At 26.6% G+C, this 19711-nt stretch overlaps 2 protein-coding genes across 4 annotated transcripts in view; one reads left to right on the forward strand and one right to left on the reverse strand.

Annotated features, from left to right (window-relative positions):
- Nucleotides 1-1781: 1781 nt before the first annotated feature.
- The window catches only part of LOC126896880 (uncharacterized), a 39834-nt gene continuing 21904 nt past the window's right edge, over nt 1782-19711 (reverse strand). The window contains exons 1-6 of one of the 2 annotated variants that reach the window (XM_050670026.1): nt 6668-6812; nt 6324-6611; nt 6152-6245; nt 5861-5878; nt 4200-4367; nt 1783-4105 (exon numbers count right to left, since the gene is read on the reverse strand). In XM_050670026.1, the coding sequence (XP_050525983.1) occupies nt 3897-4105; nt 4200-4367; nt 5861-5878; nt 6152-6245; nt 6324-6611; nt 6668-6742 (852 nt within the window). In that variant the 5' untranslated portion in view covers nt 6743-6812 and the 3' untranslated portion in view covers nt 1783-3896. Of the gene's footprint in view, nt 4106-4199; nt 4368-5860; nt 5879-6151; nt 6246-6323; nt 6612-6667; nt 6813-19711 lie in introns of those variants that run through there. The other variant, XM_050670027.1, reaches the window with a different exon arrangement.
- Nucleotides 5928-17522, forward strand: LOC126896877 (uncharacterized). Of its 2 annotated transcripts, XM_050670019.1 has the most exons (4): nt 5928-6052; nt 7352-7447; nt 13807-13903; nt 16181-17522. In XM_050670019.1, exon 4 carries the CDS (start codon nt 16308-16310, stop codon nt 17328-17330), a length of 1023 nt encoding a protein of 340 aa, XP_050525976.1. In that variant the 5' UTR covers nt 5928-6052; nt 7352-7447; nt 13807-13903; nt 16181-16307; the 3' UTR covers nt 17331-17522. The 2 variants fall into 2 exon arrangements, with proteins under 2 accessions (XP_050525976.1, XP_050525977.1); XM_050670020.1 differs by lacking the exon at nt 7352-7447 and having other exon boundaries at nt 5951-6052.

A 19711-nucleotide genomic window follows, 5' to 3' on the forward strand; every position in this document is an offset into this window, starting at 1 on the left:
ATATTAAATATTTATGATACACCACTGATCAATAACCTCGTATTATAGAATTATAAAATTATAAATATAAAGTATAAAATCGAGAATTTTAACATAAATATAGCATATTTATTGAATACTGTAGCTATTTTCACCATGTTTATTTTTATTAACTTTATTAATTAAAATTTTTTTTCATATTTAAGTATATTACTTAGTTCCACACGAAAAGTCCGATAGTGTGTATATATTTTACTCCGATCTCAAGTTATGTTTAATACTATCTTTGTTCTCCAAATGGGAAAAATCTACACTTCACACCAATCGACGAGTATTGTGCTCCACACTTTAACAAGTGTTTTTTAAGACCTAATTTACATAGTAATATTACAAAAAATATAAATTTTACAAAGTAATATTTGGTCCTATATTGCCAATTAAAATTGTACGAAATCAGACAGTTAACAAAAAAAAAAATAAAAACCCAACTAATGACAACAATTGTTCTCATCCTCCTCACCGAAATCACCATCTACTATCAAAATTAAGAAAACAAAGTTATTTGTTACTTCAAACAAGTATTGTATTCTTTCTACTGTAGAACCTAACATTGACGATAACGTATTTGTTGATCCTAATCGGGAGCAATATACCAGTTTTATAACATACTATCTCAACCAATCTTCATTAAAGGCGTTCTTGACTTCATAGACTTACGAAAAAGTTTTATATTGATCATTAACCCAGACACTTTTTCTTGTAAATCAACAACAAATCAACAAATCAAAACAGATACTTCGGATAGTTACAGGAAGCTAATTAATTTTCTAAAAGATTTTGACGCTCAATTCCACACCTATCATCTACAATCCGACAAATTTCTAACAGTTGTTATTAGAAATTTACATCCATCCTCCCCAGTAACGGATATTGTCTCAGCACTAGAAGAAATAGGTCATACTTTCAAAAATGTCACCAACATCAAGCATCAGCTAACAAAAACTATTAATCTAATTAATTAGATGTATTCTTTTATTTTATTCCAATACAAATATATAATTTTATCAGTACTCTGAAAGAAGTTGTGGAGTCGTCACCTCTTAATATATAAATTGACAATTTAGATTTTTATATGACAGTTTCAACTACAAAGTTGAATAATCTTTCCTTGTTATTTATTCATTTTTTAACTCTATTTGTGTGTATTTTTACCAGTTAATAATATTCAAATATTTTGGTAACAGGTTACTGTATAAATTATTTAAAAATAATGATTTTGGCCTGCACATAAATTTAACAATTATAATTTATTTATTTATTATGATTTTTACAATTATAATCAATTTTTATAAGATACTATATTGAGTGATTTTTTTGACAACTTTTTGATTTTATTTTTTAGTTCCGATGAAAAACTAAAAAGTTATTGATCTTGTGATACTATTCGTTTTTTTTATGTCTGTTCATAAAAATTCTCAGCTCTCACTGAACCAATTTTGATGCTCATTAGTTCAAATTAACCGATTTTAATGTAGTTGAACTAATAGTCATCAAATATTGGAAAAAATCCTTTTATCTTAGAAGTGTAGACAAATATAAATATAACAAAACGGTAGCTTAGTGGTGTCGCGGCACAGTATGGACGTAGCATAGTTGGAACAAGTATAGACGATATCTAACAGTGATTAAAATCACTATAATAAGAAACGCTTCGATGCAAATTTGTAGATAATGTTTAATTTTAAGAAATTGGTGGATAATTATAAAAACATCAACTACTGTTTCCTTAAATACATCCTGATTAATGGTTCTTTGATTTAAAAGTATAATATATAAATAAATATTTATATAACATATATTTAATATATATTTATTTTTATTTTATTTTGAATACATTTTTTTACTTTTAACGTGTATAAAAATTTAAAGAACTTGATGCAATACTTTAAAAAAAAAAAAGAAAATGTTTGTTACTTATGAATAAATAAATTGGACTACAAGGAACTTTCATCAGAATTAGACTTTCAAAAAAAAAAAAAATATACAATATTTCATAAATATTAATTTTTATACTTCATAATATTAGCCAACACTTTTATTCGGCTATACTCAGAAAAAATGTTTAAATATCCCTAGTACAGATATAGAATTTGGATAAAATCTACGTTAATAACTAGGGTAAATCTTAACATTAATCTATAATAGGAAAATGAAATTACGAAATTAGTGTTTATTGTAATTAATAATAACTCAATATTAAGAACATAAAATAAAAAACTTAATTTGATCATATAGGAATCAAAATTAATATTACTAATTTGTATACCATTCATTAGGTAGGTGAAAAAATGTTATGTTAATAGATACCATGGATCTGATAGACCCATATAATTAAATTGATTTTACTTTTGTATGGTAAAATTTTATTTCTTCAAATGTGAATAACAATTACATAGACATACTTAGAAATATATTTTAACAATTACGAAACAAAAAAAGAAAAGATTTAGGTCTGATAGACCCAACCTACCTAATGAAGGGTTAAGAAAAGCCTAATTTAAATACACTAGTGTTAACGATTCGGCAAGCGTTCGTTACATTCGTGGCTCGATAAAATTGGCAATTTAAGGTTTTATTAGGAGTAGGAGTAGGAATGAACCAAGGTTCTGCTTTAAGCCCTTACTTATTTTTTATAGTGATGGATGAAATTCCTAGAGAAATACAAGGAGAGGTGTCTTGGTGCATGTTATTCGATGACGATATAGTGTTAATAGGAGAAAATTAATCAAAGGCTAAAGGTTTTGAAGGAAACGGATTAAGAATAAGTAGGAGTAAGATAGAGTATACATAATACGAGTTTGAAAAAGGAAAACACGAGGTAGGTGAAATCAGAAGTTTAATAATAATAGGCGAGGACGTGATAAGATAGGAGGAATATTTTAAGTATGTAGGGTAAGTTGTGCAAAAGAACGGTGGTATTGACGAGGATTTATAACACAGATTTGATGTGGGTGGTTGAAGTGGAGAGAAGCATCTGGTGTTATGCGATAAAAGAATTCCAATGAAGCTGAAATAAGTTATGGATATTTTTATAAAAAATTTGTCGATATTTACCAATTGCGAAAATTGTCATTTTTTGGGAGTAATATCTTCAACTAGATACGATTTGATATTTTTTGACGTATCGTTGAGAAAAATTGGTCTAGTGAGAGCTAAGAAAATTAGTGATAGACAAAAAAAAAATAAATTAACACATCATGGTTAAATACCTACTAATCTTCGTATTAAAATAGAAAATTTTATGAAGATTGACAAACTGTTTTATTTAGATTGACATATTATTTAGAATTTATTTAATTACTACTAACATTATATTGATGAAAAAAGCCTAAAATTTAGTTAAAATCAATTATTATATTATTTGTATTTATATCATAATAAATTATTTCAATAGAAATACTATTCATTTCTATGTAACTCTTGGTGTTTAAATAGATGCTGTGATTGAAATATTGAGAAGTATATTCCGTATTCTATAGTTCTTAATTAATTAGTAATAATACCAAAACTTAAAAATGATAGAAAAAGTCTAATTTCAGATTTGAGTGCGAAAATTGATTTAGAAAAGTATATTTTTGATTTCGATGGAAGTTCCTTGTAGACCAATATATTTATTAATAAGTAACAAAATTTTTGTTACGTTCAAACGTAACAATTACATTTATAAAAATTAAAAAAAATTTTGCTTCAAGGTTTGCGTTAAAAATAAATATATGACAGCTATGGCATTGAAAACAATAAGTTACATGATTAAAAACTGATAGTGTCATATATGTATAATATGATACGTTATACAAGTACGAAAATAAGTTCGCATATACTATTTAGTTGTAACTTTTACATTATTCCATCAAAATTTAAGGTGAAGTAAGATTAGTGACGACACCCCAATGAATTTCAGTTTTATATAAATAGATACACTTTTCATTTTTTGAATCAAATCTAGTCGATATGTTCCGATATAATATCCAAATATTTTCTGGAAATTCATAGACATAAATACAAACATTTAAGTAATATGCAGCAGCAAGAATTTCTACAGTATCCCATATACTTATTACAACTTCTGTAAAGAATAATAGATAAAATTAAAATTATGTTAAAAAAATGTTTATGTCTAAAGAATGTAAATAAAAATAGAAAATAAATATTCTGTATACCATTATTTTCATTGGATTCTGGATAAAATCTTCTACAAAATGGACAATTATAATTCATTTTAATTATAAGTTTATCGGCACAAATTTCACACACTCGATGAGTACATCCATTAAAATAATAAGTACGATATTTTTTTTCATAGCAAACTGGACATTTTATTTCTTCGTCTATTGAAATATTAAATATTGAGTTAATATTGTTATAAGGGTTTAAAAGGTAACTTTTAATAACTTTAAAGTTTATAACCTCTTACATTAAAAATACACCTCAAACTCTCTCTACGTTACTTCAGTTATCTTATTTTGTGAATCTGTTCCAGAAAAAAGTGAAGCAATTGTTTTCACAAGAAACACATTTTTCAATACTCTAATATTTATGTTGAAAATATTAATTTATCCTAGATGGTTTGGTCATATTATGAGGAGAGAAGAATCGGACGGAAGCTGTAAGAATAGTTATAGAAATGAATGTTGAAAAAAGAAGAGATAGAGGAAGACCAAAAAAGAGATGGAGGGATGCTATTTATTGCTGTAATATAGGTCATTATTTTGTAACACTGAAATTAAAACATTTTTGTAATGTTTGTATAATTGTAATTCTCTGAATTATTGTTACTTGACCAGGAAGTAAATGTTTATAAACATTTTTGAAAATTATTGTATTATGATATTCGTAAAAAAAAGAAAGAGAAAATATTTTAGTATATAAGACGAAATGGAATGAATTGAAAAGGAATAGAAGCCTTTGAGAGTACTGAAAGTAATCTTTTTTTGCGTGGTACGTTTACGACATTAAGTTTTTATTTTGTGTATTGTTTTATTGTGTTTTAAGTGTATCTTTAATTTGTATATTTTACATTGCTTGATTATACCTTTAATAATTACATTTGCGTTATTATTGAACTTTTATTACTATAAGTTAGATCCAAAAATGTTGTTTCGTATTAAGATACAACAATGCATTATGAGGACAGCTGATGTGGGAGAGGGTGTCAAGTGGAAGTTTAGGATAAGGGTGATCGACCCCAAATTGTTGGGATTAAGACGAGGAAGAAGAAGATTGATTTATCCTACTTTGATTGTGTGACTTAATTTGGACTCAAGCTAGACCAAAAATTTCATTGTTAAAAATTTATAATCTGTATTTTATATTATTGGTTTGTATACAAACAAATAACTTATCTGTCATAATACTTATATTACTGCACACCTTGTCTTAATTAATTATATACATCTCAACTCAGTCATTATTAACCGTGTGTCTTATTATAAAATAATAATCATGTAATATTTAATTTTGTCAATATCCCTAGGTTGGGGGTAATTAATATACTATAAAATGGCCAAATAGCCTCACGAACAACTCTAATGGAGTGTTCGATTATTTATCGAATATTATGTTACATTCTTAAGTATTCAAAACCTTCGTATACTTTTTTTTTTCATAAGCCGCGGAACCATGCTGTCGTCGCCGAATTTTTGTGCATATTATAAAATTGTAATTTGTGTAAAAAATTTGATTATCTCACTAGCTAAATAAATTGCGTAGTATATTACCTCAAACTAAATTACACATTTTTATAAAAAAGACTTTTATTAAATGTTCATTTTTAACTTTTATTTAAATTATTTATTTATTTAAATTCAACAAAGATACTTACTTACATCAACTGGTATATCTATATAAAAAAAATGTGCTTTATTAGTGTTATCACAAAATAAAATGAAAACTGTTATTTGGATATGCTTAATCATTTAATAGTTTAATAAATATGACGTATAATATTCATTAAGACAAAGAAAATTTAAAAAAACTTATGCAAATATCAGAGTACGAAACAGATCCGGTAAAAGTACGTTTTTTTTCAAATTAATATATACAAAATTAATTTATAAATCACTTTAAATACGATTTTTTATTTGTATAATGTATTAATTTAATTTAATCGTACCTGGACGTTTGATTATCATAGAATTTGCTATGTACTCTTCAAACAAATCTTTATTTTCAAAAAGTTTTTCAATATCTTCGTTTGATGTTAGGTTCTGGTTTTATAAAATTTAACATAAAAATTATTATAACTATGTTTGTAGTTTGTTTTTAAGATACCGAGAGAAGCTTACTTTTACAATATTTCGCGCAAAATGATTCTTTAAATTTCGATCTCCGCATATTAATTCAGACAATACTATAGGTAAAGCGAATTCAGTATGGAACGATTCAACTGGTATCATATACGAAGTTAACTCATGTTTCCAAATGGGTTCTTTGTACGTAAGCCCTAAACTGCTGCATTTTGCTCTTTTCCAATTTGCATCAACTGGGTTGTAATATAGTGGAGATTTAGCTCTTTTGAATTGAGTTTTCAAATTTTTATCAATTAAAAAACATTTATAAGGAACTGCTATACCCTAAAAAATATGATTTATAAGTAATTTAGTATTTGTTTGAATTAGAAATACTTTACTTTATGTGAACTATTTGACTTAACATAACAAAAAAAGATTAAAAACACTATATTTTTTAAAATACAAAAAATCATATTAAGCAACCGTTCCGTTTTCCTTTTTTAATATAATTATTATTCTACTTTTAATATCATTCAATTTCTAATATCTACCTTTTTGATTATTAAGAATAAAAAAAAGTTTTGGATTATTAAATAATATATAAATTTAAATTCTATATGTACAATTAATAAATAATAAATGGATACACATGTGTTTTATGATAAGTTATAATATTTATTTAAAAAAAATATGTGGAATATGTTAGAAAGTCACTAAATGTTGTTCTTCAAACAGAATTACTCAATTATAATTCATTCTAATTATAAGTTTATCGGCACAAATTTCACAAACTCGATGAGTACATCCATTAAAATAATATATAAGATATTCGTTTTCATAACAATCTGGACATTTTATTTCTTCGTCTATTGAAATATTAAATATTTTTATAAGGGTTTAAAAGGTAACTTTTAATAACTTTAAAGCTTATAACCTCTTACACTAAAAATACACCCCAAACCCTCTCTACGTTACTTCAGTTATTTTGAATCTGCTCCAGAAAAAAGTGAAGCAATTGTTTTCACAAGAAACACATTCTTCAAAACTCTAATATTTATGTTGAAAATAATTATTTATCTTAGATGGTTTGGTCATGTTATGAGGCGAGAAGAATCGGAGGCTGTAACAGTTATAGAAATGAATGTTGAAGGATGAAGAGGTAGAGGAAGACCAAAAAAGTACGTTTGGTTTAACTTTCTAAACTATGTTAGGAAAGTTTTTATAAATTTGAATATATTTAATTAAGTAATAAATATTTTATATCTTCATTTTTTTCCTCACTTTAATCCCAGCTACTTGTGGTCGGTCACCTTTATCCTAAACTTCCACTTGGCACCCACATCATTTACGCTCACGTCAGCCGTCCAAATATTGCATTCAATTACATATTTTTTTTGGTCTTTTCGGGACTCATTGTCTCATTAATACCCACTGTATTTTATTTTATTTTAAAATAGATTTGACACCCGGTGTAAAAATCTTTGTCAAAAAAGTATGAGAAATCCTGAACAAAACTTAGGTGCATTGTCCCATCTCGGATGTACGCGAGGACAACAAAAAGCTTTGTATGGTATTTATAGATTTGGAGAAAAAGTATGATAAAGTACCGAGAGAGGTTTTAAAGTGGGCATTAATGAAAAAAGGAGTCTCGAAAAGGTACATTAATATAATAGAAGATATGTAAGATGGCACTTATACCAGTATAAAAAGCGTAGAAGAAGTAACAAAAGATTTTCAGGTAAGAGTAGGAGTGCATCAAGGTTTTGCCTTAAGCCTTTACTTAGTCTCTATAGTGATGGATGAAATTACTAGAGAAATACAAGGAAAGGAGCCATAGTGCATGTTGTTTGATGACGATATAGTTTTAATAGGAGAAAAAAGGGAGGAAATTAATCACATGCTAGATGTGTGGAGATCGTAATTTGATGAAAAGTTGTTTTTAGAACTATTATTATTTTGAAATTGATTACTATTATAGCGTTGTAGGTTATTATTAAATCTATTACTATTTTGAAATTGATTTTTATAACGTGAATCGATATTACTATTCTGAAATTGATAATTTCTTTGTAAAAACTTGTTAGATGAATAATTATAATTTTGAAATTGCCTATTAATAGGTATAACATTAATATGTTCGATAAAAAATTGTTCTTGATTTTGTTTAAAATTTTGAAATTCTTTAATTTATTTTAGTCGCATCGAAGCTGAGAAGGTATTATTTTACTATGGTGTTTTTTTTTTTTGTGTCTGTTACCACTTTTTCTCAGCTTTCACCGAACCGATTTCTTTCAATGATACGTCACAAGATCATAAATCGTATCTAGTTAAAGAAATTACCCTCAAAATTTGAAAAAATTTCCCTCGTTCCCCGTAAATGGGGGAAACCACCAAAAAAATTACAAATTTAAAAATCGCAAATTTTTGAAATGATTTCATTTTTTTTTACTTAAATTGCCATAACATTTTTAAAAATGGCCAAATTAATATAAATTTTGTTTTTATAGATGCATGATGTCTTTACCTATCATTTGGTATATTTTTTGTTTTATAAATGTGATCCTTTATCTGCTCACAGGAGGATTTAAAATGACAACTTTTTCAAAAAAAATTTACTTTTTCAACTTAACTTTTGAAAGTATTCTAGAAATACTGACATTTTTATATATATCTTAAATTAAAGCTAATGTAATATACTTTATTATGGAAAAAAAAATTTCGGACTTTATTTTCTCTTCACGGTGAAAATGGCTACCGTATGCTATTTTTGTGTTAAAATTCTCAATTTTACATTTTACATTTTTTACTTTAAAATTCTATAACTTTTTAAAAAGTGTATGGATCAACATAATTTTTTCATGAGAAATAATATTTTTTAATAATCCCTTTTTCATTCAGGATATTAATAAGGAATCATGTAGCTTTTGGAATAATCAACCAATTTTTTAAAATTAAACAGTATCTAAAGATTTGCATCGAATCGTTTTTTTTTATAGTGATTTTAATAACTGTCAGATATCATTATACTTGATCCAACTATGCCACGTCACCACTGTGGTGCGACCCCCCTGTGCTGTGTTTTTTTTTTGTATTCGTCTAGAATACCTTGTATTTCAATTAATTCTATTTCCTCTGACATAACTTTAAATATACACTTTTACAATTTTATTCTCAAATTCTGTATTATTCAAATAAATTTATGCTCAACTAGTTTTAAACGGGGCAAATTTTTTTTTTTTTTATTTTAAAATGTTAATTTAAATATTTTAAGTGACACGCAATTTTCAATAATAAATTCAATTTTTATATAATAAGCACAATTAGTTTTTTTTTAGTTTTTTAGATTTAAACAACTTTTAATGTAAGCACAATATGATTTTCAATCAATAATAAATTCAATTTTACATTCAACATTTCACTTCCAAATAATAATTTCAATTCTTTACTTTACTTGAGATAGAATTTATGCACAATATAATTTTCAATAAATAAACGATTCCAATAAGCGCGTTTTATACTTCAATAAACAAATGTTTTCAATAAGCGCAATTTAATTTTCAATACTTAAATAATTCCAACAAGCGCGATTTTTATCTTCGATGCAAAGCTGAGAAGGTATTCATTACAATTAATACTATGATGTGTTTTTTTTTTTTTTGTGTCTGTGAACGCTTAATCTCAGCGTTTGCTGGGCCGATTTTGATGAACAATTTATCAAAAGATCACAAATCGTATCTAGTCGAAGATATTACCCTCAAAATTTGAAAAAAATCCCTCGTTCCTCGTAAACGGGGAAAATCTCCCAAAAAATTACAAATTTAAAAATCGCTAATTTTCAAAAATTTTTCAATTTTTTTTACTTAAAATTATCATAACTCTTTTAAAAATGACAGAATGAATTTTTTTTTTTATAGACACCTTAGATATTTACCTATCATTTTATATATCTTTGTGAACAGTTGACCCTTTACCAGATCATAGGTAGGATTTCAAAATGGTAATTTTTTAGAAAAACTAATTTTTTCAACTTAAATTATTTTGTATGTTTTTTAGTGGACTTTATATAGGGTAAATTTGATAGACGACATCTAGATAGAAAATTAACTAAAGACAAGAATAATTTACTTCTATGATTTCAAGTGAATAGGTTGAATTTGATCACTAAGAAAACAAACAAGTATGTTAAGTAACTTTTTTAGAAAAAATTAACTTTTTCAACTTAACTTTTGAAAATGTTCCTGAAAGACTGACACTTTTATATATATCTTAAATTAATGCTATTGTAATATAATTTAATTTGAAAAAAATAACTTTGTCCTCTGGACTTGTCTTCATGGTGAAAATGACTACCGTATGCAAAAATATGCTATTTTCGGATCATACCCCTTTATGATACCCCTTTGACCGCCCTCTAACAAGGGGGGTCAAAACTTTAAACATGCGTATTTTTACTAAGATATTTTCAATTTAACNGGGGGTCAAAACTTTAAACATGCGTATTGTTACTAAGATATTTTCAATTTAATTTTTGAAAGTATTCCGGAAATACTGACACTTTTATATATATCTTAAATTAAAGCTTATGTAATATACTTTAATTTGAAAAAAAAAAATTTGACCTCTGGATTTGTCTTCAGGGTAAAAATGACTACCGTATTCAAAAATTTGCTATTTTTGTGTAAAAATTCTGGGTTTTGTATTTTATTTTATTTTATTTTAAAATACCTGACAAGGGGAGTTCAGATTTTCATAAATATTATATAAATAAAAATTGATATAGCATAGAAAGCTAAACTTATTTAAATGTTTTTGTTTTTTGAAGTCAAGAAAAATAATATTGAAAATTGAACTAGCTTATATAGCCAATTTGTTCAGTCGATGGAAGCGACGTATGGTTATCGAGTCGGTAAAACTTGTGTTTTACGCGCTTTGGGTACAAGGTTCCAACCCACGTATGGCAAGGAACTTTTTGAATTTTTTTCTTGATACTTTTAAGTTAGAGTAAATTTTCAACTCCTTTCATTTAAATCTCATTTTGATTCAATTATTTCAATAAATATCAAGGATCCCATCACTGTAGTCCCCCCTTGCGAGAAGAAATTTCTTATTCAGACAATTAAAATCATTCATTTCTAATGTTTTCAAAGTATTAATTGACGAATCAAGTTTGATATGATAGATTTCAACTACAAAATTAAATCATTTTACTTTGTAATTTCATAATACTTGACGACCAGTTGTGTACCGCACTAAAATGTCGTTTTACCTTTAGCCTGTTTAAATCGCTATTATTGAAGCGGGAATGAGTCACCTGTGTGATGACAGTTAACTGTAATCCAATAAGTAACGAGAATAGACAATAATTAAAGTAGACGATAATTAAATAACGAAGAACCACATATATTAGAAATTCTTTAGAGAGTATCTTAAATTTAAGGGGAAAGCGGGGGGTCCTTAAATACTAATGGCCGATGAAGCGGCATAAACAAAATAGTTAAACTCAATTAAAACAAACAATAAATAACATTAAAAAATAATATAAAACTCAGCTGTACAGATGAAGTTGTTGATAGTAATGAGTGGACTGTATGAGATCTTGTGGTAATGGTGTCGAACATCTGAGTATGACGAGTCAGAGTGTAAATCCAGGCACGTAATGGCAGATGAGAAAAGACGGCGAAAAAGCGACTATGGCAATGAAGATATTTAGTGATGGCCAGGGCCCAATCACTAATCTGGGCAACGGATCCCACTCTGGGATCCGGCTAACGGGGGAGGCCACACCACGTTGTGGGCCTGCTCTTGATTAATTTCGGGCTGATTCACAACGTGGTGGTATGAGTTTTAGAGACGGCGTGGGCCACCCTGAAGTAATACCTAACGGTAGTTCCAGGGTGGCCTACAACTAAGCCGGTCGTGGAAGAAAAAAAGGGCCCAATCATTAGTGGCGTGCAAGGGCACGGAAAACTTGAGCACAAGGGTGCAATAAACAAATTAAAGAATAACGATTTACAATGGCCGAACAATTTACCATTCAAGAGAAGGCGCTTGCTACAAAAAAAAAAAAGAATGACACATAAAACAATTGACTGACTAACTTACGACAATGAACTGTACACGGATGACATTTGACACTGAGGTCATCAATTTGCTGTGCTGGGTGGGCAAATGTGTGAGTGAGGCAAGACGCTGGATATCAGCTGTCACAGGATATAATACAGTCAACGATGTTTGTAACAACTGGTTTACTAGATCTTTGGTAAAGGCATTCTGTACCAAACAAATGTTGTATTGTATTATTTATTTGTCAGTCACATAATTCTAAATTATATTCTAAATTTATTATTGAAAAGTAAGTGCTTTCGTCTTTTTATAAAGTTTCAAATTTTATCAATTTTAAAAGCACAACAGTACTATTATTTACAAAACTATCAAATTAGATATTTCCCTAGACATTCCCACCGCATCTCTTTTTCCGTGTTTAAAGTTTCTCTCATTTTTAAATTAAATAATTGATCTATGGTCTATTGTGTTTTATAAATTATGTAATATTCTTCCTACTGTCTAAAAAAAGTATTAACCATAGCAAAAGAATACAAAACTGTGAAATCCAGGATTATTTTCCAACACGTTACATTTGAACCGCACCCTCTATTTCCTCTTTCATATACTCACCTCTCATTATCCACACGTCCATTCAAATCTCCAGCTATCAACGCATCCTCATTGCCAGGTACTCCTTGAATCATCTCATCCATCTCTCTCAAAACAATTTTGGAGAGTGTATTCATAACATCCTACTTGTTGTGTATAGGCACTTATTATATTCAACATTTTTTCCTCGAAAATTAATTTTACGACTATAATTCTGTTAATTTTCCTAGCTGATTCTATTACTTTACTTTTCATCACCTCATCCATTATTATCCCTACACCATTCTTTGTATTAGACTTACCTGAGTATATTATTTTATACTCTCACCTATTTTCCTTGGTTCTCTCCCTTCCACTTAGTTTCCTGCAAACAACAAATGTTAACTTTTTTCCTATTCAGTACTTCTTCCAGTTAATGTGTCAACATTTCAAGTATCTATTCTTACGTTGTATCTATATTTTTCACCTATACATAAGTTCAGCCTAGAGTTAAATGATGATATCTCTATACCGTCTATACCGACACTATAACCATTGGATAGGTCTGTACACATAACTGATGAAACAGCCACCGAACTGTCCGACTAGTATCAAACATATTATTCTTTAGAACTTTTTCGTTTCCAACTAGTTATTTTCCTCTTACATATTGTTCCTGCATACATCCGAGATGGAATAATCCACCTAAGTTTAATTCAGGCCTTCTAATACTTTTTGACAAAATTTTACACCTGGTGTCGACTTGAAGCAACCTCATTAGTCGCCTCTTACGATTGGCAGAAGGGCCGTGAAAGTATTTTATTTCCTTTCACGAGGAATAATTATGTGATCATGTAATTAAAAATTAAAATACTAACTTAAATATTAACTTATAATATTCCAGGTAGACCATTTTATAGATATTTTAGATTGTAAATCAATGTCATATTTAGCTTTAACAGAATATTCTTTAAAATGATTCGAACCAAGAAAAATTAAAGGTAAGTCTTCATAAGTAATAAAAATCTTAACAAATAATTTTTCTACTAATGGATGTCCAGACAAAAATAATCTCGGACATTGATATAATATTCCATTCAAATGCTTATAAACATTAAATAAGCAACCATCACATCACACTATCCTAAAAGTAATGAACAGACTAAGAAAAATATCAGCTACATGTAAATAATCTTTAAAAAATCAGAAGAGCTGAAGTGTAATATTGATTTTTGTTTACTAAACTATAGCAATACATCCATTGATGGAATAGGATTATTACCTGATTAAATGATAATTTGTCGTAGATTGAAAGATAAATTATTGATATGAGATAGTTTAATAGAGCTATCTAAATTAAACTTAATCAAATAAAAAGTAATTTGTATGAAAAAAATATAATAAATAGAAAGTTATAAACGATAAGTAATTACATAAAAATAAAAATTAATAGTAAATTGATCACAATGATAATGTTTTATTCAAAAAAGATTATTATATAAATAAATTGGTTTGTAGTATAATTGTAGACATGGGATTGACAACTTCATTGTAACAGGTTAAGATAAAGTGCAATATGACAGGTCTGCGAAACTTAACCTGCGGTACTGCATTTTATTTTTTATTCGTATAAAATTTAGTTATTTACCAAGCTACTGTGGGAACTTAAAATAATATTAAATTTTTTTTTCAATTTTTCATAATGATTTAAAAAACCTACATCAACTTAAAACTAATTTAATTTATAATAAAATGACAAAAGGAAAAATATCCAAAATCTCTATTTGTAGGAGTTATCTTACATTAAATAAAAAATGATACAGTTTACAATAAAATTTTCAGATTTTAGAATATTTTGTATAACGACGGAATATTTACATCGTTCAAAATTAAATAAAATTATAGCTTATTTAATGTATTATATGATGAAAAAAAAAGACGTCCTGACCACTTGTTTTCTATGAATAGTCTATTCAATAATAATACTAATTTAAATTTTAGTGAAAATGTCAATTTTTTCTAAAACTTTTTCAAATACTTAACGAAGCATTTTACGATAGTAATTTTAATAACTGTCAGATATCAAAAAATACTATCCTTAAAAATACATTATCTACACTTTGCTTAATTTTTACAATACTACTATTTTTAGAAATGTTATTATCTAATTTTGTGTAATAAGTAGCAAATTATAAAGATATAATAATTTGATTATTGAAAAGTAAAAAAAAAGGTGCCATTTTTATTGTTGTCCAATATGTAATATATAATAATTTATATATTTTATTAAATAAAATTTTAATACCTTAATGATTATTTGTAAATAAACTATTTTATTAACTAGTAATAATGATCAAGTATTTTTTAACCAAAATATTAAAATAAAAACACTTGGGATCGTTTCACGACAATATAATTAAAATGAAAAAGAAAAAACTACAGTTTATTAAACAATATTGTATATGATAAATTTGATATCGGAAAAATAAAAATAAATATAGTTTAAAAAACAAAAAAATACGCTTTTAATGTACATCAAACTAAAAAGTTAAAAATAATTTTTAAAATAAGCTTAAACCAATAATACACGAAAAATATGGCATAAAGCACCCACGCTTTTTTCACAATAATACTATTATTTTTCATGTATTATTGTTTTAAGCTTATTTTAAAAATAAGTTCGATGTACTTTAAAAGCGTGTCTTTTATGTTTTTTAAACTATATTTATTTTTTCTTTTTAGTTTTCTATGACATCGCTATCACAGTCACGGAGTGTTTATTGTCAATTATGACTATCAATAGATATAATTTCTGTATTGGCAGTTAGTGTATTTATAAATTCACAACTGTGTCTTACTATTACTGATAATAAAGGCTATATACTTGCTAATATCGTCATAAAAAAATTATACAGGAATAGTAGTGCCGTCGTGTAGTGAGCATGGCGTGGGGTGGGGTGAATGCGTTACGACCATCTAGTCTCAAGGCCGTAGACACGTGCGCATAGAAAGTTACAAACAACACACAACACCCAACAAACAACATACACGTGAAACTAATATAAGCGTGTTAATAAAACCATAACTCTTGACATCGAAATACTTTGTGACATCACTATATAATTACTATAATGTAATTTGTTACAAATATTCTAATAATTTAAATATAAAATATATTATGGTGGTAATATAATATTTACTTGTTTTTTAAAGTATATACTTGAGTTTATATTTGTTCATATTAAATTATTATATTAATAATTATTAATTATAAATAGGTAGATGAACATTTAAGTTTTCTGTATTAAACGTAAGTAAAGTTACATAATTATACCAACACATTAATAGATACATTAAAAATTAGTAATATATATTTTATTCTACGTATCGTTTTGATTATTTAAAATGTATTATAATCATTTTCTTGAGATACTAATTACACTTTTTTTGTATTTACCTTCACAAAATGAATTTTGTAAAGTTGATAAATTATCAACTGTTACTGAAAATCAAATATATTGTCTCAATAAAATATTGGCGGAAGAAAAAACGTGGAGTTATTTTTTAAACATTACAGTTCAAATGGACAAAATAAATTTTGACATCCATAATTTGTTTAACAATATTGAATATAAAAAATTTGATTTGGAAGGAAAAAAAATATCAAAAGAACTTTTATCATCAAAATATCTTGCTGTGAACGAAAGCAACTTCAAAATAAAATTATCTATCGTTCATCTTATGGTTCAGTGTAAGTACTTTGATATAATAAGAAAATTCGTTGTTCTTGTTTTACATTTGGGGAGTGAATTTAAAAATAAAATGGGTGATCTGAGTTTTAGAAATGATGACCAAACACTCGACTATTCAGATGATTTAGAAGTAGATAACAACACCGATATTTCTAATGCCAAGTATGAATCGTGTAATACCGATACTATTGAATATTTCAATAATTTAGATCATATTATAAACAATGAAGATATAGAAAATATTGATTTCAGCCTCTTTGATACTAAAAATTTAATCACAGAGAAAATTAAAAGTTTCAAAAATATGTTAGCCGATATGATAAACGTTGTTCGGTCTTTGAACATGCTATTTAAAGATGAATTTTATTCGCAACAAATGTCAGAATGTATTCTAAATGTGTTATTAACGCAATATAAAACGGCACTAATTATTGATGAACATATCAACATTTCTAAGTTTATGACTCAGATTAAACAAATTCGTAGATCTACATATTCATGTACGAAAAATATATGTACTTACACCAGAAATAATAATATAAATTTAAGACGTGAATACAATAAGATAATCAAGTATAGACCTAACACAGACATTTCATCATTTATCTGTTCTAAAATTGAAGCATTATTTAAGGATACGAAGTTATATTTTACAACTCCTTTTTACATAATTTAATTTTACTTGATATATTTTTCATTTTGTTCGTTTCATTGTTGAATTTTAATTAATAATTATTTTGCTCAATTTAGTTATACCTATTCCCTTCAATGTTTAATTATTTTAAACTTATTAATAAAATGAAAATGTAACATATTTTAAAATCCATAAATCTATAAAAATATTAAATAAAATTTATTTTTGAAAAATTATGGCAATTAAAGTAAATTTTTAAGTAAAAAACAGATTAAAATATGATAATTTTAATATTTTAGGAATTTTCCCCAATTACTTGGATTGAGAAAATTTTTTTCAAATGATCAAATGTATTACTTATACAATTTGTATTTACCAACAAAATTTTTAATTCATCAAAAATTGTTAACTTTTAAATCCTAATAACACTATTACTCAATATTTTATATTTAATAGATGAAGAAAAAATATATCCCTTTTACTATGAAAACAAATATACATAAAAAATATATACATTTTTGATCCGATAAACTAATCTTCTTCTTCTTCTTTTTCTTTTTCCTCGCCTTATTTCAACTACTTGGGGTCGGCCACCCTTATCCTAAAACTTCCATTTGAAACTTGGCACGTAATATTTTTAAATATTTCAATTAATAGCATCTATATAAACACCAATAGTTACATAGAAATTATTACTAAGACTTTTATTTATATGAATTATTACGATAAAAATATAAAAAAAACCCATCACAGTGGGGACGTGCCATAGTTGGGTCTAGTATAGACTTAATCTGACAGTGATTAAAATTACTATAAAAAAAAACGCTTTGATGCAAATCTGTAAATAGTGTTTAATTCTAAGAAATTGGTGGATAATTACAAAAGCAATATCAACTTCTATTTTCTTAATTATATCCAGAGTAGTAGTTCTTTTACTTATATATTATATCTTCTTCTTCTTCCTCGCCTTAATCCCAACTACTTGACACGATCTCCCACATCATTTACGCTCACATCATCTGTCCTCAAAACGCATTCAATAGCATCTCTCCACCTCTTTTTTGGTCTTCCTCTACCAATTTTTCCTTCAACATTCATTTCTATAACTGTTCTTACAGCTTCCGATTCTTCTCTCCTCATAACATGACCATCTAAGTCTATTTTCTCTCATCTTATCCACGATTGACGCTACACCTATACCTCCTCTTATATGCTCGTTCCTTATTCTATCTTTTCTAGTTACTTCTCTTATCCATCTAATCATTCTCATTTGTGCCGATAAATTAACAATTATAAAAAATCAATATTTTGTAGTACATTTTATAATGGGTTTAATGAAAATTAATGTATACAGTTTCTATTTATATACTTTTTTTAAAAAAAAAAAACATGTATTTCCATTTATATATTTAAAATACTTTTTATGTCCATCCTTTATATCTTATAGGGAGGGCGATTGCAAATATCTTTAAAAATTAAATTGCTTCCATATTAACTATAAGTATGACTAGGGAAATGTTTAACTAAAAACTTACAGTAATGCCATTAAAAATTTACTAATACTGTTAAAAAAACGTATTTCAAGCATCAAATTCTACTAAATAATTACTTTAAAATGTATAAGTTCAGCTGAAAATAATTATTAATACCAAAAAAAAAAAAAAATTATTGAACACATATTTTTTAATGTTTAAATAAATTAATTCTTTGAATACCTAAATACAATTTAATGTCTATGTGAAGCAATAAATTAAAAAAGTTTTTATTCAATGTTAGGTACTTGGCTATTATATAATATCTATAATACTTAACTATATTGTAATGAATCAAAATAGAAGTTTCGAGATTATTCGAGAAACTTCTGGAATAATCTTTACACATAAATAATTATCAATTTTAAATACTTTTCTGACCGACTATTATTTTATTACTTTTTAAAAATACATCGTTCAAGTCAAAAAGAAGATTTATTTTGCCAACAAATAATAAAAACATTAAATGGGCAAAAGATATCCAACAAAAAAACTAAGATGTCTAGAAGGTTTGTAATTATAAATGATATACTTTACCTACAACAATACATGCCAAAACAGAATATAGATAATCTAATAGTAATACCTAAATCAATTGTGCAAGATGTCATTTCAGCACATCATTGTCCACCTATGTCAGCACATATGGGAATTACAAAAACAATTAAGAAAATACAAATTAAATATTATTGGCCAGATCTTATTAAAGATGTTATTCATTTAATAAAAACTTGTCACGAATGTCAAATAAATAAAAAAGGTCCAGGGAAACCCGCAGGAGAACTTCAACCTATTCCACTACTTTGTTTCAAACCCCTTGATAGGCTAACAGCCGACTTTCTTGGTCCATTAGTCAGTAGTAACAATAAAAAATATATTTTAGTTTTTACA

Source organism: Daktulosphaira vitifoliae, unplaced genomic scaffold, assembly GCF_025091365.1.
Source record: "Daktulosphaira vitifoliae isolate Bord-2020 unplaced genomic scaffold, ASM2509136v1 Scaffold_1, whole genome shotgun sequence".
Lineage (NCBI taxonomy): Eukaryota > Metazoa > Arthropoda > Insecta > Hemiptera > Phylloxeridae > Daktulosphaira > Daktulosphaira vitifoliae.

What these genes read in the sequence shown, in the direction of transcription:
- LOC126896877 (XM_050670019.1), top strand. Translation starts at nt 16,308, where the DNA reads ATGTATTATAATCATTTTCTTGAGATACTAATTACACTTTTTTTGTAT.